At 34.9% G+C, this 25,222-nt stretch overlaps 1 protein-coding gene across 4 annotated transcripts; it reads right to left on the bottom strand.

Moving 5' to 3' along the window:
* Positions 1–1,274: 1,274 nt before the first annotated feature.
* Positions 1,275–24,868, bottom strand: RUG1 (Regulator of chromosome condensation (RCC1) family protein). 4 transcript variants are annotated; one of them, XR_015821233.1, is made up of 17 exons: positions 24,376–24,868; positions 20,031–20,107; positions 15,439–15,517; positions 10,087–10,146; positions 8,801–8,902; positions 8,577–8,670; positions 8,012–8,054; positions 7,859–7,904; positions 7,727–7,773; positions 7,475–7,577; positions 6,359–6,427; positions 5,729–5,783; positions 5,550–5,616; positions 5,230–5,266; positions 3,135–3,214; positions 2,562–2,640; positions 1,275–1,730 (listed from the first exon to the last, which is right to left on the bottom strand). XR_015821233.1 is itself a non-coding variant. In XM_088221703.1 (16 exons), exons 1-16 carry the CDS (start codon positions 24,659–24,661, stop codon positions 1,611–1,613), a joined length of 1,365 nt encoding a protein of 454 aa, XP_088077829.1. In that variant the 5' UTR covers positions 24,662–24,867; the 3' UTR covers positions 1,275–1,610. The 4 variants fall into 4 exon arrangements, 3 of the variants coding, with proteins under 3 accessions (XP_088077829.1, XP_088077831.1, XP_088077830.1); XM_088221703.1 differs by lacking the exon at positions 2,562–2,640 and having other exon boundaries at positions 24,376–24,867; XM_088221705.1 differs by lacking the exons at positions 2,562–2,640; positions 8,577–8,670 and having other exon boundaries at positions 8,012–8,073.
* Positions 24,869–25,222: the final 354 nt, after the last annotated feature.

The raw sequence follows: 25,222 nt of genomic DNA, 5'->3' as shown, positions 1-25,222 counted from the left end.
CATATATGTTTGACCTGGTTGTATTCAAATTCAACCATACTGTTCAAAATGATTGCAAATTCTAAATCACATGGTTTTGTTTTGTTTTGTTTTTTCTTTTTCCTTTTTTTTTTTAAAGGGAAACCCACATTTTAAATGTAAAGTATTTCCAATTAAGTCTGAAATCTGAACCCCAAAAAGTGCACACATAAACTTACATATATATATATATATACACACACACACTCACATAGATATGTATGCATGCATGTAGATAGAGGTGAGAGAGTGAATGATATATGTTGAATGATAAACAAAATCAGAAGAGGTATTTGAAAATTGAAAGTTCAAACTTTTAAAAGAAGCATCTATGAATGGGTGATGCTTGGCTGGTGCCTGGTTTTAGCAGAACAGGCATTGAGTTAGATAGAAATAAATGCAACAGCTCCATCACAAATGCCCATGTCCTGCTTTCTGCTTCCTCAGACAGTTAATGGTGAGATAGACCCATGTGATATACAGATTGATGTCAATGGATCATCTCTCACCAGCTTTTCTGCACTGTGTTTCAGGTCATACAGCAGCATGCCTATTTCTAAATTTCAAAAAGACAAAACCATAAACATTCCAAGCAGAGTTAGGTGATGTTCATTGCTCTAACTAACAACCTTTCGCCATCAGTTCGAAAAGATGAGTTCAAAAGGTGCAATTTTGAGGGAAAGAAAAGAAGTATAAAAAGAATCAGGCCAGTAGATTCCTACATATAAATACACCTTAAGAAAATGTGCCTTTTAACTCCGAAGAAGAAAGAAGTTATGAGTTTAATGCTATACATAAGATGAGTTTTTTGTCAAGCTGCTATCATAATAAGTTGTTGCTCTAGCATTAACAAAATGATAGGGAACCAATCAAGATTTAACAGTGAAAAGAAAGGAGGTAGATAGAGAAGAAATCTAACACAGACAATGGTACTCAAGATGAGACAGGTGAACTTTCAAATATACATCTTCCATCCATCCCTATTATTTGCTGTCAATGGAATTGTAAATGTGCGGGGTGAAAATTGGTAATGGACCATTTCAGCCGAAGAAAACATGTTATACCTGTTGGCTCACCAGAATTTTACATCTCCGCCGTAAATTTGCAGGAAAAATTGCCAAGAATAGCAAAAAGGAAAAACAAAACCAAGAAAGTAATCCCAACTCATTGCTACTTTTAAACACAATCATATTTCAAGAAAAATACTTTTTGCTTGATGGCTGAAACGACCTAAAACCTCTATTCTATCAGTCAAATACAGAAGATGAATTTACTTATGAATTGCTTCCAATATAGACAGTATTTGTATATTTTTTAAATATTTTATTTTACAGAAGGGCCATTTCGGGCAAAATTTTTTTATCTAGATATTGATTATTTATTTCTACATAAACAACAAGGAATACGATTTGTATGGACCTCATTTTACCTATAAAATCTCATCCTCAAGTGCTTTCTACCTGAAATTTTTGTTGCTGCAGAGAATTCTTGTGATGTTCAGTTGGTATCCAACAATATGATTACATGAAGGAATAGAAGACTTATAATGGGAAGAAAACCTCCTTAAGCATAATAAAAATGTTGGCAGAAACTTAGATGTATTCAAGAATGGCGCCTGTATGATTGAATCCACATGACACCTGAAACACTTTCACATTCTTCCCAAAGTTCACCATTGTTGGCTTTATGTAATCAACATCACTTCCATGACCCTGTATAGAGAAGCAAATATTTCATGAAATTAACTACAGTGTAGTGCGAATCAGGTACTGAAAATAGTAGTAACAACGATGATAGTGATTAATGCTAGTCGCTAGATAAAAGAAAACTAGTGTACATGTTATCTAATAACTTAGGATCTATTGGGGCTCATACTTATATTGAGAAGGTTATAAAAGATAGAGTTACCTACTCTACTCTTCTATTTTTAAAATAAAGGTAGAAATATGGTTATCTCCTATTGTGTATCCTGAAGTCCAATGAACTACCCCTTAGTTTGTTATATGTATGAGTAGTTTAAAAATTGATAAAGTAAGTGGAAAGAAGTTGATTTTTCGAGAAGAAAGATTTTACCCAAATCTCATGGAATTGCGTTTCTATCATTACATTCTTAAGCTAGCAGAAAACATGAGCAACAATGGCTCAGTGGCCTAAGTGCCCTTAAATGGGTTTTCAGCTCCCAGTGCATATGCCCACAGCGCTACCAAAAAAGGTAGAACATAAATATCTAAGCTTGCAAAGCTGAACAAGGCACAGTATCATGCAAAATTATAAGAAACAATTTCTCTATCGCAATACATATCTGTAGTTTTAAAATCTAAAAAACAAGATACTGTAGTCATTAAATAACAGTATTTAAAAAATCTTAAAATGGTTTTTCAATTGAAAATATTAGATGGAACTATATTACCACTATAGTTATCAAAGGCAGAGTTGGGTAGCAGTATGCTTATTAACTATTACAAAAGCAATGTCGTGCAACTTAAAACTGGAATATACAGATCTTTTAGGCTGCACATTTTGGTTTAAGCTTCAGGCTGCACCTTTTGGTTTAAGCTTCAGGCTGCACCTTTTGGTTTAAGCTTAGAGTCTACTGAGTCATCACATCATTTGTATAGTTGCCTAAGCAAATAAATTCATGAGTCATGAAATCATAAGCCACAGATTTCAATCCTCTTCAAACAAATCAGATTTCTTCTACAAGCTTCTCATAAAATTTATTTAATTTGTCACACAAATGTAAACTAATGCAAGAATATTCTATACGTAATAGGGACCAGAAAGTGACAAATGTAATAACTTGATGCTAAGTTTCACTTGTCCAGAAGACCGATCTTTCCGTTTAATAAAACATCCTATTTATAACAGAATCATGTAATCATTGAAAGTTCAACACCATAAAGCAAAAACAATGAATTAGCAACAATGTCATCAGACAACAGAGCCAAAGATTTGAAAGCTATCAGGAGCATGAAAATTGTCTAAATGCAGACTACATTAATGCCAAAATTCAAACATGTGAATGAGAGAGAGCATGCAATATTGAACTTAGGTCTCTTAAATTGCAGAAAATAATTGATAATAGCATTTCTCATATAAGAGAGGCCAAAGCAAACCAATTGTCCGCCTGAAGAATGCCCATCTACAGAAAATGTTCCATGAGAACCTCCCCAACCCCAGGTGAAGAGAATGCCATCTGAAAATCCAAAATAAATTCACATTATTTGACTCTGGCAGTAGTAAGCAAGCATTTTTTAGCGAGATGTCTCTGCTGTTCACCACAAGATTGAAAGATTAAGAAAGAAATTCATTTGAACAAAATGGATGTAACATTTGTAGATATATTATTTACAAATAATATAGTCCCTCCCTCATACGCACTCGCGAACGCACAAATATAATAGAGTTAGAAAAGAGTGAGGTTTTTTGTTTTCGGCTGGGTGCAAAAAGCTTAGTATAACTTTCAAACCTTCTCCTGCTTGCTATAGAGGAGTGCACATAACCAACTCAGCTAAAGTGAGTTGGTTAGAAGTGATCAAAGAGTTAATATGCCTTCTAGGGTCTGTTTGGTTAGGAGTGTAAACTATTATTAAAGAAACAAGAGATTATGAAGAATCGAGATTAATAATAACATAGTTAAAGGTCACGTAATTATTGTATTTAATTGAGATGTTGGGAAGCTTGGAATTAATAAATTTCTAACTATTGTCATTTTTCAGTATATTTTATTTTTTAATTTCCTTATCCACCTAGCCCTTGGAAATCCATCTCTCAAGCCCTTCATTTGTTTTGGCCACTAACCAAATTGTATGGGGGGATCGACCTTTAACCGCTCAGTTCCCTCACTTGTTTAACTTATCATCTGGACATAATAACCCAGTCTTTTTTTTCGTTTTTTTTTCAATACCTCAGTCTTGCAATTCATTTCCACTAGTGAGGAAAGCGTGGCATGGAACCTTCATTTTACCCATAATCTTCCGGACAAGGAGACCCTTGAATTGCAAAGCCTATTGGGATTACTAGATCCAATTCACATATCTTCCTACTCTGACACCAGAACCTGGTCTTTAGAACTTTCCGGAATATACACCTGCAAGTCTTTTCTTTGAATAGCTTATTAAAGCCCAGCATTTCAGCCTGTTTCACATTGCTAAAGTGTTCTGGAAAGCTTCTGTCCCATCAAAGTTTAAGGTGTTTACTTAGACTGCTATGCATCAAAGACTCAATACAAACGAGATGTTACAACTTCATCGCCATCAAGGCACTCTATCTTGATATATTCCCATCTCGTTTTAGAGGACGTTAATCTCATTCCCATTTATTCCTTATGAGATTGCTTGGAAGATGCGGACAAGATTGTTTAGCATGTTTGAACTTAACTGAGTCACCTCTATGGTTCAGACCTTCCTATATGTAGTAAAGGCATTGGGTAAGAAAGGAAGCGAGGCCACTATAGAGAGGGGTCATATTTGGACATTATTGAAAGAAACCGAAGAATCTTCAAGGATAGACATACATCTCCATATGATTATTTGAGAGAGTGATTTTTTTTTGCAACCATATGGGCAAAGGCCCATGGACATTTCTCTAAGATAGGAGCTCAGAATTGGGAGGCTATCATCTTTACTCATTAACAGTTTTATCTTGTGCACTTACGTTGCATCAATATTTTCTTTCTTTTTTATCGCTGATATCCTTAGAAGGATATCTTATTCTCCTTTTGTTTACTTTTTGATTAAATAAAAATATCATCTCGTCCTCATGAGCAGTTAAGTTTCCTATTCCATACTTCTTCCCTCTTCTCTTAATAAAGCTTCTTTTTCTATTAAAAAGAAATTCCTTATCCACCATAATCTCATATATCTAGGGGCCAAATGTAGGAAAGTTTCTTCCCAAGCTTCAATTGTAAACTCCCTTAAATGGATAAATATGTTATGCAGTAATCTAAATCTAAAAGTTAAACCCAAGATGGGCGGACATGATTATGCATACAACCAGAAAAATCTGACTGATTTTTGAACCAAAAATGATCTAAAATGCAGTTTATCAGCCATGCTTTCCAGCAAATGTATGGACATACATTTAACATTTTCTAAAACTATTGCACTTTCACCCAAAAAAAGAAAATCATTATTGTATTTCATAAAACTTTGACTTAAAAAACCTTGTAGATGATAAAAATAGCATTTGGGTTAGTATACAACAGATTACCTGAAATAGCTGCTGTATGCTTCCAACCACAGGATACCTGTCCATGTAGACTTTATTAGAGATTGAAAAGAAAAGAAAGAAGAGCACATTCAATGAGCTAGAGAGAGAGAGGGGGGGGGGATAAGAAATTCATGCTAGAATCTCAAGGTTAGATCAGGCTATCAGAATTTAGGATCTTTTAATGCTTTTCTATCACCTGTTCCCAATTCTGATGAGCTATTATTGTCACAAGTTAAATAACGGAAGCAAAAGCAACAACCATCAGAGACCACACAGTTTCTCATGCTGATATTTATCGAACTATCAAGAGTGACGCAGACCTTGCAGACAGGAGACTTCAGAAAAGGATCTTCAACTCTTTCAGGTGAATGAGAGACATCTGTAGAACTGCCAACATGATATTCACAAAAGGATTAAGAGGTATTAAAAATTCATGCAGCTAATATTGCCAGTGTTCTATACTAGGTTGAGGATCAATTTTTTTTAAAGTTCAAGATACCCGGTGCCGAGACAGCCATTCTCATTTGAGCCCCAAGAGTATAATTCCCCACCACCTATGAGAATAATGGGAAAAATGAAACAAAAAAGAAATTAATATATAAACGTTTACTAGCCTACTAACTAAATTCTGTTTACACCAAGAAGGAAACTAAGACAAAAAAGTTATGAACAGCTTTCCATATATCGTCTAGCCTAATCCTTCAAATCTGTTTTCCTCTTTCCACCATGGGTAAGATATTATACACAAATTCACTTAGTTGGGATAATTCTGGAGTATACAATCCATTCATTTTGGGTAGACTACAGTCCATAAGACCACTCTTGCCCTAAATACGTGCTTGACTGCTAGCACGAAGGAATAGAAATTGTATAGAAGAGTGTAAGTCACCTATAACTGTCAGGCCTGATTCCAATTGTTACGTCCCTAAATTGGATATAGCTATGGGTTTGTAGTGAAAGAAGGTAAGGAATTGCTCAGAAAGACACCTTCGATCTCTTAATGACAAGGGAGCGCTAAGAGAACTTTTTTATCTCTGAGTTAACGAAAGAAACCAACACTTTTTTCAAACAAATTATTCATATCCTTCATTTAATCCAACCTCAAAATTTATACAAGAGGAAACTTAACTGTTCCTGAGGAGTAGGTAACAGCCTTTGCTGGAAGAAACCAACTCCCTCATCTGTGTAAAAATAGATACTACAAATTCCCACATTTATAAGATTAACTGATCAGAAAATGACTAGAATCTCCAGCCTAATTCTTCTATCTTTCTAACGTTTGCCCATGTGTCATTGTTCATACTCCAATTCTTTTTTTTTTTCTTTCAAAAGTAGAAGAATATGTCGAGTTTTTAATACATTGTGACTACTTCCACTAGGGGAACCTATCCGCCATGAAATACTTTTTTTATTCAAAAATATAATAAACTCGTTGATACTTAATCCAACTCGATACACAAATGCTTTCGATGAAGATATTTGAAATAGAGTATACTTCTTATGTTGTTGTAATAGACAGTTTACAAAAATTTCACACAGCAGTTTAGGGATATTTGCAGTGGAGTGTATTCATTATGTTGTTGTGGTAGACAGTCTATAAAAATTTCACACATCAATTTGATGTTACTTGGATGCATGATTATAATGATGTTTTTATTTAATCAACCCGAGTAACAATACAGTACCTCTTTTTGAAGGAAAACATACAGAAGCTTTCATACCACACAACCCTTCCGCTTCACTAATGCATCCATTTTTGAGAGAGAAAAGAAAATAATATAAACAGGGGATATGAGGTTCGCGATTCCTCAGTAAGTATGGTTGCATTAACTTCATTAATACAACCATACTGTTTATGATATGATAAAACACTTGCAGTGAGGGGGAAGAAGAAAGGAAGACTGTCTCAACTGGCTGCAATTTCAATGTAGGATGTAGTTCTTTGCAACCAGGTGGAATATCAACAAAGAAATAGAAATGATTTATTTTCTGAGGATGGAATAAGGCTTGCTCTTGATGATTTGTGATAAAACATACATCCCTGCCACCAGAGGACAAGAAATATAAAGAGGCGTCTAGGGAAGTAGACTCCAAACAGGCAACAACTTGCAAGATTGCATCTTCTAATTCTTGTAAAACCACATTTTCAGCATCTTTCCAGTTACTTCCTCCATAATTTTGGTTGCTTAAGAGTGGGATGGTCCATGAACTAGTAAATAAAATAATTGAAGATAAAAAGAATTACTTGTTACCACACATGTGTGATAGCCACCGCATGCAACCTCTTCTGCATGTGGCAGTTTGCTGATCATTGATGGTGTTGTATCATTGTTTACACCTTGAAAACCCTAGAATTTTTTTCCATTAACAAGTTATTTGTCATCACTGAGGGGGAAGGGGGGGAGGGATCAGAGAGATTGGTAGAACAACCATCTGATGTGGTCAACCATTTGAACTGAAACGGTGAAAATAATGAAAACGCTATTCTTTCACTTACCAGCTTATCTGCAGGTCCTTCACCAAATATGAAAACAGAGCCAGATTCTGCATGACTCAGGCACATCAAAGATATCAATGGTCAGAAAAGTGAGACATAAAATGATACATACAAAAAACAGCCAATTAATACCATCAATACACGCTGAATGCATCAACCCAGCAGCAACCTTTTTAACCTAGAATCACAAATAACACAGCCAAAATAAAATAATAATAATAATAATCAACTAAAGTAGCAAATTCTCTTGGGTACATGTGGTCAAAGTTTAACAAGAAAGAGTACCTTGATCCCCTCAAGTTTCTTAATAAGCCTAGGTGTATATTCACTGCATAGAAGAACATATGCTACAAAGTAAAAGAAATAAAATTTTGAGGCAAAGAAATAGAAAGAAACGGGAGTTATAACTAACTTCCACATATCTATAAGGAAACTATGTTGTCAAAAGCTCACAATGAACAACAAACTCTTGAACATGTATCTTCTGCCTATCTACTATATTCGACACACTAGTATTCTGCATATATGTATCAATATCATGTATGTATTATGTATCTCAGACAAACTGTCGGAAGACATCAAACACGATGCCATTGTTAGATAACCTTAGGTCCATGCATGTGCAACATGTTGCTACTAATGCAATAGCTTATAATTTACTGTAATGATGGCAATGCCATCCACCGATCTAACCCCGACCATCTCAGAAATTTAAAAATCTTCATTGTTTTACTCCATAATATGGTTGGCCACATGCATGCCCAATCCATGCCAATTTTTTGGCAACAGTTACAGCATATTTCAATTTTCCATCAGTAATTTTTTCTTTTTAAATAAGCAACAGTAAAACCTTGTGCTTCTTAAGAACCCAAAGATGCTGGATTCATGACCATGGCCAAGTCTTCCAAATCCTCCTCCTCCCCAACTTAGTGCCTCACCTTCATCTGGTGAAAGTATAAATAATAATCAAGAAAGTACTACTTCCTAGCAGTTCCATAATTTCTAAAAGAGATAACTAAAATAGTAATGACAATAAAATGTAATCTTCATCAGGACATGGCTCCAGATTCAAACCAGTGATAGCAACTGAATGCTCTGAGCCTAACGCAGCCAATTTAACAGTGATTCCACTCAAGCATTCTACTTTGGTAGGCACAGGAACTATGTTTGCTGCCTCTGCACATCAGTACAATATATCATTCAGTAGGAAACTCATCCAAGCTGTCATTTCTTTGGTTTCTAAAGAGCTCGTGCCACAGAAACTAAAAAATGTTAAACAAGAAGGAAGTGTTGATGACATGGTCAGCAAGGATAATAATATCACCTAAAACATATGTTGCTCAAACTCAGGTACAAGTGCGAAATATGGGTACAGATCTGAGGTTCTGTCTTGACAAGTCTATGGTAAAATATATGGAGACCCAGTCAAAAAAGTGCAAAAATTGGATACAGTTTCTTGGATCCATTTGACTTAAACAGTAACAACTTAATATAAGTGTAGCTAAGATGGTATCGTACATAATAAAACAGTCTTTTAAAAAAAATAAAAAGTACGTATTATATTAATTACATGCACCAGGGGAGTGCAAGACCCATGTATGAGAAACTTTATATATTAGTTACTATGTCAATAAGTTCACCTAGATTTTCCATTGACCAACTGTTATCGCAAAATCAAAATACCAAGTGTTTAGAACCATTACTCTCTTAGTCTATCTAGGCTCTTCTCAACCCTCTCCAAGACTCTCCTGTTTCTTTCTTTTCACAAAACTCAAATAATTGCCAAAGGAATAAGCCCCAATTGCTTCTTCCGTCTCATAATGCCCGTCCAAAGCCAAAGCTCCCAATTGTAGTCCAGGATCCCTAGAGCCATATACCACGAGCTGTAAGCTAAGAGGCATTTAATAAGTGGTCACAAGACTCTTCTGCTCTTTTGCAGAAGCAACACCAGTTTGTCATGATCTTCCCTCTCTTCATTAGCTTATCAATGGTTAATATTGTGACAAAAATGAAAAGAAAGGTTTGAGATCATTAGTAATATATAACTAAACTCAGATTTAGACATTCAAGAACCACCATTCTCATTTTTATTTTCTTTCACAACTTCTAACCTGAGAGTCCTTTGACAGGGTCTCCCCGTTATTATTATTATACATCTAAACTCTGGATCATCAAGTACTTGAGGTACCCATTAGTTTGTTATACATATCCAACACACAAACCAGGAATTTGACGTCTCCAAAAGGGTGTGCACTAAAATTAAACAGTCCAGGCAACATGATCTACAACACAATTAACGAAAGAACAGATTGTGGCTCTTCTACAACACAATTAACAAAAGAACAGATTGTGGCTCTTACTTCTTCCAATTCCAAGCTGCCCACTCGAGTTCTTCCCCCATACATAGAGCTCCCCATCCGCTACAATAAAATGATGGAGATTGTTATGGAGAATATAGTAAATGCTTATGCCGAGTATAACAAAGTACATACTATGTAAATATCTATCTGCTTAAAACAAAAAATTCAAAAAGATTTCATGAAACTACAAGATCCAAGGATAAGAGTTACATAACCAAAAAAAAAAGGGGAAAGGAAAATTTCAATTTGAAGCTAGAGTTCACTTCTGCTTGTTAATTACAAAGATAAGAAAAAATAGTACTAACCTCCAATTTTCTTAAGTTCCTTTTCATATAAATTTTTACAAGCTTCTCCTGGTCATGCATAGAAATTTCAATCTCAGAATCTCATTAAGAGAAGACCTAGTAAAACGAGAAAAGGAAAATAGAAATTGTTGCTTCTATGTGGATTATTTCCTCTCTTTAAAAGTCCTATAGCATTACATTGTGGTATTCTGTTACTTGAAGAGTGCATCGATACATTTGTGAATCCTTTATTCAAATAGTAGTTTCTAGGATCTCTTTTTTTTCCCTTAGAAATAAGTAGTTTCTAGAATCTAGAATGGTGAAAGCTTTAAAACAGAGAACTTCATTGTTTGGCTTCGAGGGATTAAAGCATTGAAGAGGAAAATAAGCTCCTTTCTTGTATATTAAGGAGAAAGAGTTAGGAAATTTTCTTTTGGAATGCATGCATAAGCATGTGCTTGCACCAATTCACATGTTCGCACAGCAAACACAGAACAACAACTGTTTTAGTTTTGGGAAAATGGACTCTATCAATCGAGACTTGAATTCATAAAGACCCCACAGATATTTCACACGTTGTCAATTTTCTGTAATCTTGTTAGATCACATGTAACAATTTTGTGGCACAAAGATCATAAAGAAATCCCTTCAAGGATACAATCTGAAGGTTCGGTGCTAAACTAGACTTTATGAAGCATTTAATAGAGTCAATTGGGTTGGACAAATTTCCTGGCGGAAAAGGCTTTGGAGATGATTTGGTAGTTTTATTTTTTTTTTAAAATAAAAAGTGTGAAAAGTATATTACTATGAGCACCAAGGGGGTGCAACCTATATACAAAGATTCACAAGTCAGCCATTGCAACAAAAATGTTTCTAAAGGCCTCCTTTATCGATGGAGGGTGACCCAATCTATTTTTACGAACAACAAAATTGTTAACATCATCAATCCCCTCAAAAACTCTATTATTCCTTTCCTTCCATACCGTCCACATAATGGCTAGTGGAATCATATCAGCAAACATACATCTATCCTTCAAACTCTCCCAAGCCCCCAACTCTTCCCTGACAGAACCAGCCACCGCCCAATTGATCCCCCAACAAACCATACACCATGGTCCACAGATTTATACCATCGGACACCACAGTAACAAATGATTATAACTCTCCTCAGCCCTTTGGTACCAAAACCACCCCCTCCTCAGTTTATCAATAGTTAGGATACACTCTCTACATGCCTCCCAAGCAAAAAAGGAGACCTGTAGCAGTACTTTAACCTTCCGAACTAGAATATAGGGGAAACTAACAGCCTTAATATCGCTATTTGACAGTCACTTGTACCAAGATTTTACCGTGAAGAAGCCATTTTTAGTAAGCTTCCATTGAGGAATATCATTGCTGTCATCTGGAGCCAAACACAAGAGAGCTCTCAACATCTTCTCATAATCACTTATTTCCCAATCATTTAAGTTTCTAGAGACCACAACCTGCCAACCTCCCTCTCCTCCACCCACCCCCATTAAACAGTCACAAAGCTTTGCCCCATTATGCTGGCAATATTGAATATCCGAGGAAATTGTTCCCTGTGCGAACCACCTTCAATCCATAGATCATCCAGAAACTTATTTTGTCACCGTACCCACTTTCCATCTCATACAATGTTGGAACCTCATCTTCCTGGCCCCAATCCTTTTCCACAGACTCTTCCCATGTGACTGCAAAGCCGCACAAGTGAACCAACCATTTTCTTCTACCCCAAACTTCGCCGCAATGATCTTTCTCCACAAGACATCCTCCTCTATCATGAAACTCCAGAGCCATTTACCCTGTAGAGCCTCGTTCATTTCAACCAACAATCGAATGCCCAAACCATCCAGTGCAATAGGCTTCTTGAGTTCTTTCCATACGACCAAGTGAAACTTTCTTCTACCATCCACATCACCCCATAAGAACCTGCATTGAATCACCTACAATTTCTTTGCAACATCCCGGTTAGCAAAGAAAGATGATAAATAGGTAAATTGCACAAAGTACTTTTAATGAAAGTATGTCTTCCTACTTTTGAAAGTAAACTCCTTTTCTATCCAGCAAGTCTCCGCTCAAACCTGTTGACTACTGGTAGTTTGATTTTCAGTATTCTTTCAATGGTGATTAATGATTAACCTAGGCCTTGATTTCAAAACTAGCATGGAGTTTGACAGGACACCTTTTGGCTATGTTTCGAGAAAATTCCATTCACAATAATAAAAATCAATATCCTACAATGAGCTTGATTTTCATCTTCTTCTAGTATAACTTTCATACTCTCTTAGTTGAATCAAATGTAAATTCCAAAATGATGAAGTTGATAGTTCTGACTTGTAATTTGCATAATGTCTCCCAGATGTTAAAGTAATTTCCCAAAATGTAATATCTTTACTTCAGGTTTTTGAGCTTTTTTTCTACTCTTCGCATTAATCTCAATAAGAATACCTTACAATAGATATCTTGCAAATGACTAGTTTCTTCGTAGTCTAACGCAAGTGATTTTGGGGTCAAATCTTATGCTAGGGATCATCTAAATAGCTAAGATATCTTATAAGGCAAAAGGAGAGTATTTGAGATATGGTAGTGTTTTTATCCTCTTTATGGGCTAAAGCACGTGTTTTTCAAGTATATATGATAATTATGTATTTTATACACAATCATGATTGTTTTTAATTTAGTTTTTGTTAGTTTTGAGTAATTTTCATTAGTTTTTTTACTTGATTTTAGTTTATTTAGTCATTTTAACTTATTTTATGAATTTTAGGTGATTTTAGAAGAATTTGAAAAGTTTTGGATGAAAACACAAAAGAGTAGAAACCTGCACTGGCATATGCATGGTCGTGCAGATGGTGATGCACATCAGTCCTGAAGTCTCTCCACACAGAATTTTGAAGGCAGCAATCTGCATAAGCAGGTGCATGGTCATTTGTGGAAAAAGCAGAAGTTTTATTTTTCCTAAATTGTATAGGATGTCTTGTTTTCTTTCCTATTTTACTTAAAATTTGTATTTAGGATATTTTATTATTTACCCTAATATATATATAGGACATATTACTATTCTAGGGGTTGGCATCTTTCTTATGGGAGGAATTGTTCTAAGTTAGAGGGTTTCTTCTTCTTCTTCCTTGAAGACTAAAAACTCAATTGGAGAGGAGATCAAGCTCAAGAAGAAGACACAATTCAGAGTTTGATTTTATTTTATTATTTTTCTTTTAATTTCAGTTTTTGCTCTCTAGATTTAATTATGGGATAGATTTGTTTTTGTTAAGGAAAACATGAACCCTAAACTATGATGAGTATTGATTTTGATTAATGATATTTGAGTTAATTTAATGTAAATTCATTGAGTTTACTACTTGTATTGACATTTTGTTAATTGAATTCTTTAATAATCTGTCAAATAGAGAAGTTAGGATTTTTAATCAATGTGATTTCAATGTATGATTATTATTATTTTATTTAACGGGTTTAATAACAGATTTGTTCGAATAAATAATCTGAAATTGACTTGTCGCATGTATTCATGTTCCTGAATAAGGTCAGATAATTGAGTTAGTTATATGTAGATTTTTATTAAAACGTCTGAATAAGAGTTTTATTTAAATTTGAAATGTTATATCCCTAAATAAAGTTAACCAGACTTTAGAATTAACCCGTCAATCTTAACTAAAATTTTATTATTAATATTGATATCTAGCAAGTTTAGGAAAATTGTGGAGTCTAACATTGTTTTATTGATTGATTTATCTTTAATTTACTGTGGTTATTTAATTTTATAATTTACTTGGATTTACTTTCATTCGATTATTATTTCTCAAATAATAATTTTCAGTATAATAATTGGTTTATAAAATTTGGTTTTCGTGAGATAATACTCAAATTCACATATTTATATTACTAATACAACTAGTGCACTTGCTAGTTTTGTCTAGGATGCATCAATATACCATTGTCTAGTTTACAAACAAAGCGCAAGACTATATCTAGCTTTAGTGCTCATGAGTTACTCTTTTTGTTTTGCTTTCATTCGTTTTTAAAATTTGTTTCTTATGTCTCCTGGTTGATGCAAAAGCATAAAAGCAAAAAAGGACCATGAACCAAAAGGAGGAAAAGCACCGCAACAAATTGTTAATTTCCAATTCTTGGATCCAATTATGGAATAGAAAATGGTAGAATTAGGTTTCAAGGATTCTTAGAGAGAATCGTACAACCTCTAGAGTTAGGTACTTAAAATTTTTTTTATCAATTTTTCATTCCTAATTTTATTGATGAAATAATTTACATAAGGAAGAATAATTGCTACTTGTTTCCTATTAATCCAGAATCTAACTAATCCCTATTACAGTTATTTCCTATCTTATTTTATCCCTAAATATCGCATCTTTATATTTCATTTCATTCCTAAATAACCAATCTCTATCATACCCAACTTTTTATTGCATGTTAGTCCTAAATAACTCAACTTTCCATTTTATTTTATTCCCAAATTACTTAAATTTCTTTTCTATTTTACTCCTAAATAATTTTTAAAACAAAACCCTAAACCAAAAAGAACTACTAGCTTTCCCCCTTTTGGTTCAGGGGTTCCACTTTTGTGCTTCTACTTTCTTGACTATAACATCATACCTTATACTCTTATTATACTCTCTCTCTCTCTACATGTATGTATACCTACTCTAGTAAAAAAGACAATTATACCACTTAGCATTTGCCATTTAATCTCCTTAAAAGATGAAGGAAAAAGAAAACCATTTAAAACTATTTAAAAATCAATACCTACAATTGAAAAAATAGCATGCATGCTTTTTCTTTCAGAAGAGAAAGAGAGATAAAGTATTAACAGTGGACCAAGGGGATGCCACCGAGTGACAGAAGAGCTCTACAGATTGTGAAAAGAAATTCAAATATCAATTAGGCTCCCTACATCCTCTTCGAATATAAAAGACTGATCATTAAACAAAAAACTTTGATCTGGAACCATTGATCTCTAATGCTAGAAAAAAAAGACAATAGTGCCATCAAAAAAGCATGCTTACTACATTACATGTAACAGCACAAGAATGATGATAGCCAGCTGAAATTTGCACAATTGCCTTCGTAAGTCCAGAAACTTTAAGCGGCACCTGCAACCATATAGGCAGCTATGTAAAGATATAGGCTGAATGGCATCCCCAATAAAGGACATAACCTAGAGGGGTGATTCAATTCCCAGGATACTCGGATTCTTTGGCCAGACAAATAATAAGGAAAAAAACATGACAAAACAAACAAAATTCAACCACTAGACATTAAGCAACGTCTCGTGATTGTATCAAAGAAATGGAATAAATGCGTTTTGTTCTATGTACATGCAGACAAGCAACAAGTAAATCTGACAAATAGATTACATTAAGACCATGTTTGAAATAAATCTAAAATTCTACAGAATTCATTTACAATTCAACACTTAGTTCAACTAGAAGAGGATGTACCTATCAAAAGATTAAGAAAAAATTGAACTCGTGAAATTTTAAGTGGAAGTGGAACAACATGTTGAAAAATGTACCATATATAATTAAGAGATAATTAGATTAAATGCTACTAGGGTAAAATATGTCCTACATAATTAATTGTTTGTTTTTTCTATTTTAAAAAACCTGTATATATAGAGATTTGATTTTCAATAAAATACACATTCAATTATTCCTAACATGATATCAGAGATAGGCTGAGACTTGCATTACTGAAATAAGAAAATCCTAAAAGAGATCATTCTTCATAACTGACCACCGCACGGACCATTCACTACTGGCCTTCCCAGGCTGCCACAGTGGCTAGAAAACTGTTGGCCTTCATAGACAGCTGCCTCTGTTGCGCCATCTCCAGCTGACGCCTTCAGCCACATAACCAGCTCCTTCAGCCACACGTCTAGCCTTTGTCTGCATGTGGCCCAGCCGCGCACACAATCCTGTGCCACTCTGCCCCAGCAACTGCTGCTCTCTGCAGCTGCTCTGCACCTGCAGTCGTGTTCAGTCGCCGGGCCAGCCTCGCATCTCACACAGTCACACACCCAACTACAGGCAAGCCATCCAGCCGCACACATACCACTACTGCCTACTCCAGCTGCTCAGCCACCTTGCCAGCTTTGCATCAGCAGCCCACTCAAGCCATTAGACAAGCCGTTGCTGTGGTATACTACATCACCAGCCACCACCTGTGATGATTCCTTTGGTCGTTGTTCTTGTTGCCGAGCCGCAACAAGTGGTACATTTCACCTACTAAACCCGTCGTCCTTGCCTAATTTTTCTGAATCATGTCAAAAGGCAATCGCACTGGTCTCTGATACTAGTTCCGACGTGGTAACTTTATATTTCAATAAGTTTAAAATATAGATTGAAAAACTAAGAACTCCACTTAAGTACCTGAAGAAACCCACAAGTACATTTTATTAGCATACTTAGGTATGTTTTCTGCTTTATACTGATTAAATGTCTTAGATGTACCATTTGCACTGTTTTGGATTATAAACTCATGAGTCATAAATCACATGACCAAGCTCTCTAAATACTTTAACACTTATGTGTATGTCCCAATAACAAAAAAATAGTTACTATTGATGGTTCACTCACCACTGTAGCATGAGTTGGAAGTATAAAGTTTAGTCCCAATTTTGCACTTACTAATGTGTTTTACGTTCCCAAATTATGCATAAATCTTATTTTAGTAAGTAAATTACTACATGACCTCAATTCTACAGTAATTTTTTCTTCATCTCATCGTGAGTTTCAGAATCAAACCTTGAATAAGATGATTGAACATGTTGAAACATAAAACAACTTGTACATCTTATATACACCTGAGGTACCACCATCTGCCCTCTCAACTAGTACCTTAGATAAGCTATGGTTACACTAGAAACAATTGGGACACCTTTTCTTTTCTATTCTCAAGATAATGTTTCCTCCTACAAATATTCCAATAATGAAAATTTATATTATGATATATTTAAGCTGGAAAGACACAAATTGGTCGAGTTGGTCTAAGACGCCAGATTAAGGTTCTGGTCCAAAAGGGTGTGGGTTCAAGTCTCACTCTCAACATATATATATATATATATATATATATATATATATAAGTTTTTCCTCTGATTTATGTTTTTGTTTCTTTACTTAAAAAAAGACACAAATTGGTAAATTTTGTTCCACACGATAAAAGAAGCACTTTTCCTTTTACCTTGATTCATAACAGTATTCGGGGTCCATCAAACATTCCCAACATTTTTGGAGTTAAATGATTTATTTCATTTATAGATGATTGTATATGGGTTATTGGGGTCATCCTACTAAAATCCAAATCTAGAGTCATTTCCTTCCCAATTTCAAAACATGATTAGAATTCAACTTGGAGTAAAAATCAAAAGTTTCTGGATTGACAATGCTAAAGATTACTTTAATCAAGCATTGTCATCATTTTTTCATAGTGATGTGATTATTCATGAATTTTCTTGTGTTCACACTCCACAATAAAGTGGAGTGGCAAAAAGGAAAAATCGTCACTTACTTGATAGTATTCCTGCCTTCTTTTTTCAACACCAAGTACCTAAACAATATTAGGGGGAGGCAATTTTAATTGCCACAAATCTTATTAGCTTATTATCATCTAGGGTATTAGAGCCCCAACATCCTATGAAAGTTCTCTTTGTTTTCTTTCGTAAGTACATATTAACAAATAGAATCCACTAAATTTCAGGATTTGTTTCAAATATAGTCTAAATCAATATATAGACCATCATATGCCACCTGATAGAGTTAAATGGAACAAGCCCAACAGACATTTTAGGCATAGACAGAATAGTTTTTTTCCCCTTATAAGAGAAGAAATATAAATCAAATGAGAGAAATTTGGTATACACGAGATTGAGTTATAAGGTGTCTCCAACCAAAACACAAAATAAATATATCAAACAAAAGGGCAACATAATCCCTTTGCAAAGTAAATAAGAGGAGCTTCCCCCCTTCCCCAAACAAGGCCACAGACACACGAATGTAACACAAAACCATGTAGGTCCAAAGGAAGCAAATACGCATCACTGCATCCATGTTGCGGCTGAAACTATTGGCATTTTGTTTCAACCATATAACCCATATGAGGACATTAATCCACCTTTTATCAAAGTTCTCAAATTGGTGCCCAATCAAAAGGAATCATGCTAGGTGGATTGTGAGACTTTTTGAGGAGGTCCAAATTAAAATAACCGTCTAGGATTTTCATACCAATAAATTTCCTAGGCCTGATGCTTCATTTCGCCTTTTCCAATGCAGTTGAGATATCATTAAGGATGATCTAGTTGCTGTTTTCAAGGAGTTTTACCCTAATGGTAAGATGGGCATTATCATGGATTCTACTTTAAATACTTTGGCCTTGGAAAAAGATTGTTCTATTTAAGGTATCCGAATTCACTCCATCAGTCTGATTACAAATGTTTATTAGGTTATATCTAAAGTGCTTTGGTAGAAGCTAAGTGAGGCACTTGATGATACAACATCCTTTTCAATAGTGTGCAGTTGCTGGAGGTAGTTAGATTCTCAATGCTTCTCTTATCACTAATGAGGTGGTGGAGGCAGACAAGAAATCAAGAAGTAGAAGTTTGGTAAGCACCTGTTTGAACTTGTGCAGAAGTATACAGGTTGCATAAATCAACATGGCATTTGTTTTCTTGATTGAAGCTCTGTAGTACTTTGCTGGTTAGTTTGTAGTTTTTGTTGCATACTAAGTTTGGTACTATTTTCTATAAATTTTTCTTTCAAATGTATCACTTTATGCATCATAGGTTATTCTTTTACATTTCTTTTTTACTCAAACAGTACTCATTCTTTAGTTGGCAATAGTTTCATATACTTGAAATGGTTTTTCTTGGATTTTCTATTGCCTTTTTTCTATCTTCTTGAACTGTATGAGACTCATTTCAACATTTGGAACTGTTTGGGCTGCTTGAAGCAAATTTCTAGATTCATTTCCTGCCTTGATTTCACTCTCATAGGATTACCTTTACCTGATGATATTTGGAAGTTCAAAAATGAGCAAAAAGGGGCGCTTCGTTTGCTATCCCAAAGGTCTAAAGAATGACAATGGGCTATTGGGATCGGCATGCTTTGATAGGTCTCAGGCATATTACACCCATTCACACGATACCTTTTATTAAAGCTGTTTGATGTGCTTACTAGGTGAGAAATTTTTAGGCCAAAATTAATGAGTCTATGTCACAGGCCAATGCCTTATACCTTTCCTCATAGGATCATTTTTTGAACCCCGGTTCCAATTAGAACAGTGGCTACTCCTCCCTTTTATTTTATAATGATTTAAATTATTATTTTGGGGGTTGCAACAATATGCAATAACAGCAGCAAATTTATTATCATTTTAGAGTTATATAGGTCCTTTTATGATTTAAAGTAATCAATGATTGTCTTCAGCCGTACCATACAGTGACTAAGGTCCTTTCCTCTAATTATCTAAGGAATCTGGTGCATACTATAAAGTACTTATAGAAGAATAGAAAATGAAGGAAAACCCTAAGAAGTGACAAATTCTGGGCCACTATATACATGATTATGTTAACTAGATAATGCTCAACAGAAATTAATAAAGGAATCATACCATAGTGTAATTTTTTGTGTCTGATATACCAAGCTGTCCAAAATCATTAAGGCCGGTGGCATAAACACGCCCAGCTTCTGCCAAAAGGAGGATTATAGATCAGGTACTCCAAAATATTGCTGAAAATCCTAACAAGTGGCCACCAATTTAAAATACTGCTTTTTATCCAACCATGGTTAAACAATATGCTTTATGAAGTAAGGGCACCAAAGAAGAGAAATTTTATTGACAAAAAGTGTCACTACTCAATAAGTAAAACACAGTCTGTTAGCTATAATAAAACTAAGAACAAAAACCTTCTGAATTCTATTAGTTGCTTTAAGGTACATATTTAATTTCAAATTGAATTCATAGATAATCAGATCAGCACAACATATATCATTAACATTATCCAAAAACAAAGTAGAAAAGGCCCACTTATTTTTAAAATTGATTTTAACTAAAGGTTATTTCTATCATAGAAATCAAAATAAGATGTTATATAGATCATAATATCGCCTTTCTTAATATTAATAATTATCTTTTCAACGAGAAAATTTTATATTATTAGAAAGAGGAGAGAAAAGTAATAAATGGAGGACGAGGAATAATCCATTGGACACCTAAACCTTTCTAGCAACCATGGGTTAACATACAACTAAACAACATCCACCACAATTGTGATAAGAAAAAGAGAGAGAATTTTTCCTATCTCGCCCCCTTTGCCCAAAAAAACTAAGATTTAGGATCCCCATTAATAATTACCGTAAGGCACCAAAGAGAGATGACCACCATTTCAATGCAACCTTCTATTGCCAAAGCCCTTCCCAGACAAAACTTTGTCCAAAAAACCCCAGTTGACAATGCTATAAGCCTTTTCAGAATCTACTTTAAAGACATATGCCTTACATTTAAATCTCTCAATATCCTCCACAACTTCAAGGAACACATCAAGGATTTGTCTCTCCCTGCCCCTCCTCACCTCCACCCCCTCTCAATCCCCAAAGAAGGCCCTCTGATTGGTGGAGGTAGTATCATTCAACACTTCTTCTAACCTCAAGGAAAACGCTTTAGTGGGAATCTCATAGATACTAGTTATAGAATTGACAGAATAAAAGCCCATAACTTAAGAGATCTATATTTTTTGCACCAAAGTGATGAAATTGGAATTCAGACTAGCACCAAATTCCTATTAAGATAAAATTTGTCAACAACCTTCTACCAAGACCAGGGAGGACAAGTAGTTGGCTACTGACTTCAGCATGTCAAGGTGTCAACGAAATCAGGAAATGTGGATGTTAAGTGGTTTGAGTTCTCATTTCCCCTAACTTCTATGTTGCTTGTTAATTCTCAATTCGTTACCATTTACAACATTTGCTGGTATCAGATATCAAACATTTCTTCCATTCAGTTTCTTCCGTTTTTTTTTTTTTTTGAAGTAAAAATATACTAAATGGCACCAAGATGGTGCCATTTAAACTTAGATAAGGTCCCCCAGATCATCACAAGAATACAATTTTTTTTTCGTAATATCATTTTTTGAGATAAAACTGTAATATCAATTTTTTTTTTGTAATATCATAACCAGAATACAATTTTTTTATTTTTAAATAAACAAGTGAGGTATATATTAACATAATACCAAAAATAGAGAGTACTACCCATGGACAATTTACATAAGTGTTAGCGTATTTATGACATTTCCAAAATTCTCATCACTAATAATGTCATACTCTAACAAAATAATCCCAAAAAGATGAATCAACCTATCCCTTATTTTGTACATACTACTCCCAACACTCTCAAAAGTTCTACAATTCCTTTCTTTCCAAATAACCAGAAAACAGTCAAATGAATTGAGTTAGCAATATTGCCTTTTACATATACACCATCCCAAGCCCAAATTTCCATACTAACCGACCCAGCCACCACCCACTCAATCCCTAAAAGCTCATACACCATACACCATAGATTGTAAGCAATAGGACACCAAAACAAAAGACGAGTACACGTCTCCTCCGTTTGAAGACAACCATACATCCATTAACCAAATACAGTCCCCTCCTTCTGAGTTTATCTATGGTTAAGATCTTCTCTAAAGATGCCTCCTAAACAAAAAAAGCAATACGTGGAGGAGCCTTGATTTTCCATATTTGCACAGCTGGAAAAACAGAACTGCTATTACTCACCCAAGAACACAGAAATCTGTAATAAGACGAAACAGAAAACTCTCCTCTCTTTTCCCATTTCCAAACAGCCTGATCACTATCTGCATTCAACTGTTGTGCCTCCAGAGTCTTCAGTAACTCTTCATACTCACCAATCTCCCAATCATTCAGGTTTCTGGAGACCTCAACCGCCCAAACAGTTTCCCCACTGATGATACGGTAAGCTTTCTCAACTGTCATGTTTTTTATTTGAGCAATAGAGTGTATTCTATCCAAACCTCCGACCAAAACTTTATCTTGTTACCTCTACCAAGATCCCAATTTAGGCATTGCTGGAAATTAGACCACTGCATTAGTATATTCCGCCATAATCCTCTTCCGTGGGGAATCGAAATTCTGCCTTCATGATTTTTAGCCACATGATTATCCCATCGGGAGCAGATAATTTTCCTTCATAATCTATTCTCTTTCCCTAAGAATCTCCATAACCATTTCCCTTTTAGCGCCTCATTCATCATAATCTTAGATTTAATGCCAAGCCCACCAAGTTCAATCGATTTTTTAATGTCATTCCAATTTACCAAGTGGAATTTGCGACCATCCCCTTCATCACCCTAAAAGAACCTATTTTGCAAGGCTTCAAGCTTCTTGGCCACACTTACCGGAATTGTGACAGTCGATAGATAATAAATTGGGAAATTAGCCAAGGTACTTTTAATTAAAGTATACATGCCCCCTTTTGATAGAAAGTTTCCATCCGGTAAGCCGCCTTTCAAACAAGTCAATCACCGGATCCCAAGACATTTTATCCTTGTATTTTGCACCCAACGGTACTCCAAGATATTTAAAAGGGAATTTGGTAACCTTGCAGCCCAATACCTTAGCAAACATGTCAACACTGCCCTCATCCCCAATGCAGGCCAATACCAATTTATTGAGGTTGATCTTAAGACCTGAAGCAGCCTGGAAACACAACAGAACACAGCGCAAGTGCAATAGGTTCCCCAACTCTGGTTTGCAGAAAATTAGTATGTCATCCGCAAAAAAAAAAAATGTGATATTTCCATAGAATTAACCATGCTGCCAACTGAAACACCACACATCAAGAATACAATAGTTGGCTCCTTAACAAAAAACTTAAGAGTCTGCAACCACAAATCTTGAAATCTATCAAAAGAAAAGTTAAATCCCTTCAAAAAGCCCTTCTGTCTGTCTCGTTCCAAATTGTCAAAAAGATAGCCAAAGGAATAAGCATTAGAGATTACTTGAATGCGTTTCTAATCCCAAAACTCATCCCTCAAAACGCTAGCAATGACCTGACTCAAACACAAAAAGTCATAAACCAAACCTCAAAGGCAATGAGCAAATGTGCATTGAAAAAAGATATGGTTGCATGTTTCCTCACTACTCTTGCACAAATGGCATCCACTCACCGGATTCCTCCCTTCTGATCAGCTTGTCTAGCGTGAGGATACACTCTCAGGTCACTTCCCATGCAAAACAATCCACCCTATGAATTGCCTTCACTTTCTAAATCATACTAGAGGAAAACCTTTCATCAGCACATCCCCTCTTCGTCAAATGCAAATAGAAAGATATAACCACGAACTGTCCATTTCTGTTGTGTTATTCCGAGTTTATCGAAAAGGATAATTTATACAGCTTCTTTGGACTGTCGTAGATAAAATAATATTTAGTATTGGAATACAATCATCCGAATCAACAATCAATTTCTCTTTACTAGGTTTCTCTCTCAATTCCTGTCTTTTCTGTCATTTCTACTCTTCTTCTCTCTTACCTTCTTTTTTTAATAGGAAAAGAAAAAGTGTAAGATATATAAAAGAGCACCAAGAGCGTGCAATATTCTACAGAGGATATTTCAACTATTTCAATAAAATACTGATATAAATAATCTTTAACTTCACAGTTCACTTTCCATTAGGTTCAACTCACATTCTATTGTTTCCATCCTGTCCCCAATCCAATGATCAACCTCAGTTCAGCTCAAGGAAATTAAGTAAGCCAGCCCAATTCTTTTCATCAAAGAAAAAAATATACATATAGCTAACAAAAAATGAAGACAGTTTTCTTCTAAGATGAAAAATCAAAACAACAACAAACAGGCAAATAATCCAACAGAGAAAAGTTCACATTATCATTATCCTAAATTTTCTCAATCAACCCAGAAGAAGAAGCACCTGTTAGAAATAGGGTATGGGCACCACCACAGGCAATGGCCTTGAGGCTCTGATGGTGAAATGCAGGGACAGAACAAACGGCAGGTCTCCACCGAGAGTCTAAGCTCTCCAATCCCAGCCTACCGTAGTCTCCATTCCCCCACAGAGCTGCGAACCGTCTACCTTGCTCCCCCGACATCCATCTTCTCCACATCAAACCTAATCCTAATTTCGAATCGTTGCTACAATTAATCGCCTTCGCTTTGAGATTCAAACTGGAGATTTGTTTGAAACGCCTGCTCCACATTTTGATGATCAGTAACTGGAAATGAACAACATGAACCAGGCAGTAATGATCCTTGGATGAGACGGACGAGACGGTTAAATTAGAAGAAGAAACCAAGCACTGACTGGAAGATTCTGAGAGAAGAAATGAAAAGCTTTAGAACTACAGAGGCTGGTATCGGTTACGTGGTCGACTTCGAACTCTGCAAAATGTTTAGTTAGTATGATAGATAGTTTTATACAAATAAGTATTTAGTTAATATAAATTACCAAATATATTAATTTATACAGAGACTGTTTGAAATTATTTAAATAATAATTTATTTAAATAAATTGCTGATAAAAAGATAAATTTGTAAGTTAAAAATTAGAAAATATATATTTAATATAAATGCTTTATAATTTATATTATCATATATGTTTTAATTACAAGTAGAAGATGATATTGAAGTAAATTTATTAAATAAAAAATAGATATATAATATTTATATTACTAAATATATCTTCTTATTTAAGTAAAGTAACCATTGATATAGTATTTTGATATACCTTCAAAGTTCATTGGTTAAATATATATTATATT

This window comes from Carica papaya, chromosome 6, assembly GCF_054855325.1.
Source record: "Carica papaya isolate Zhongbai chromosome 6, ASM5485532v1, whole genome shotgun sequence".
NCBI classification, from domain to species: domain Eukaryota; kingdom Viridiplantae; phylum Streptophyta; class Magnoliopsida; order Brassicales; family Caricaceae; genus Carica; species Carica papaya.
The sequence above is the reverse complement of the archived record's forward strand: the minus strand, read 5'-3'. Positions and strand labels throughout refer to the sequence as shown.

Excerpts from the sequence above, each read along its gene's own strand:
- RUG1 (XM_088221703.1), bottom strand. The coding sequence starts at position 24,661 with ATGTGGAGCAGGCGTTTCAAACAAATCTCCAGTTTGAATCTCAAAGCG. Across the intron at positions 8,055-8,576 it reads GGGTTCTTAAGAAGCACAAG|TGAATATACACCTAGGCTTA; the intron begins GTTTTACTGTTG and ends TCTTCTATGCAG. Across the intron at positions 3,215-5,229 it reads GCATACAGCAGCTATTTCAG|ATGGCATTCTCTTCACCTGG; the intron begins GTAATCTGTTGT and ends TTGGATTTTCAG.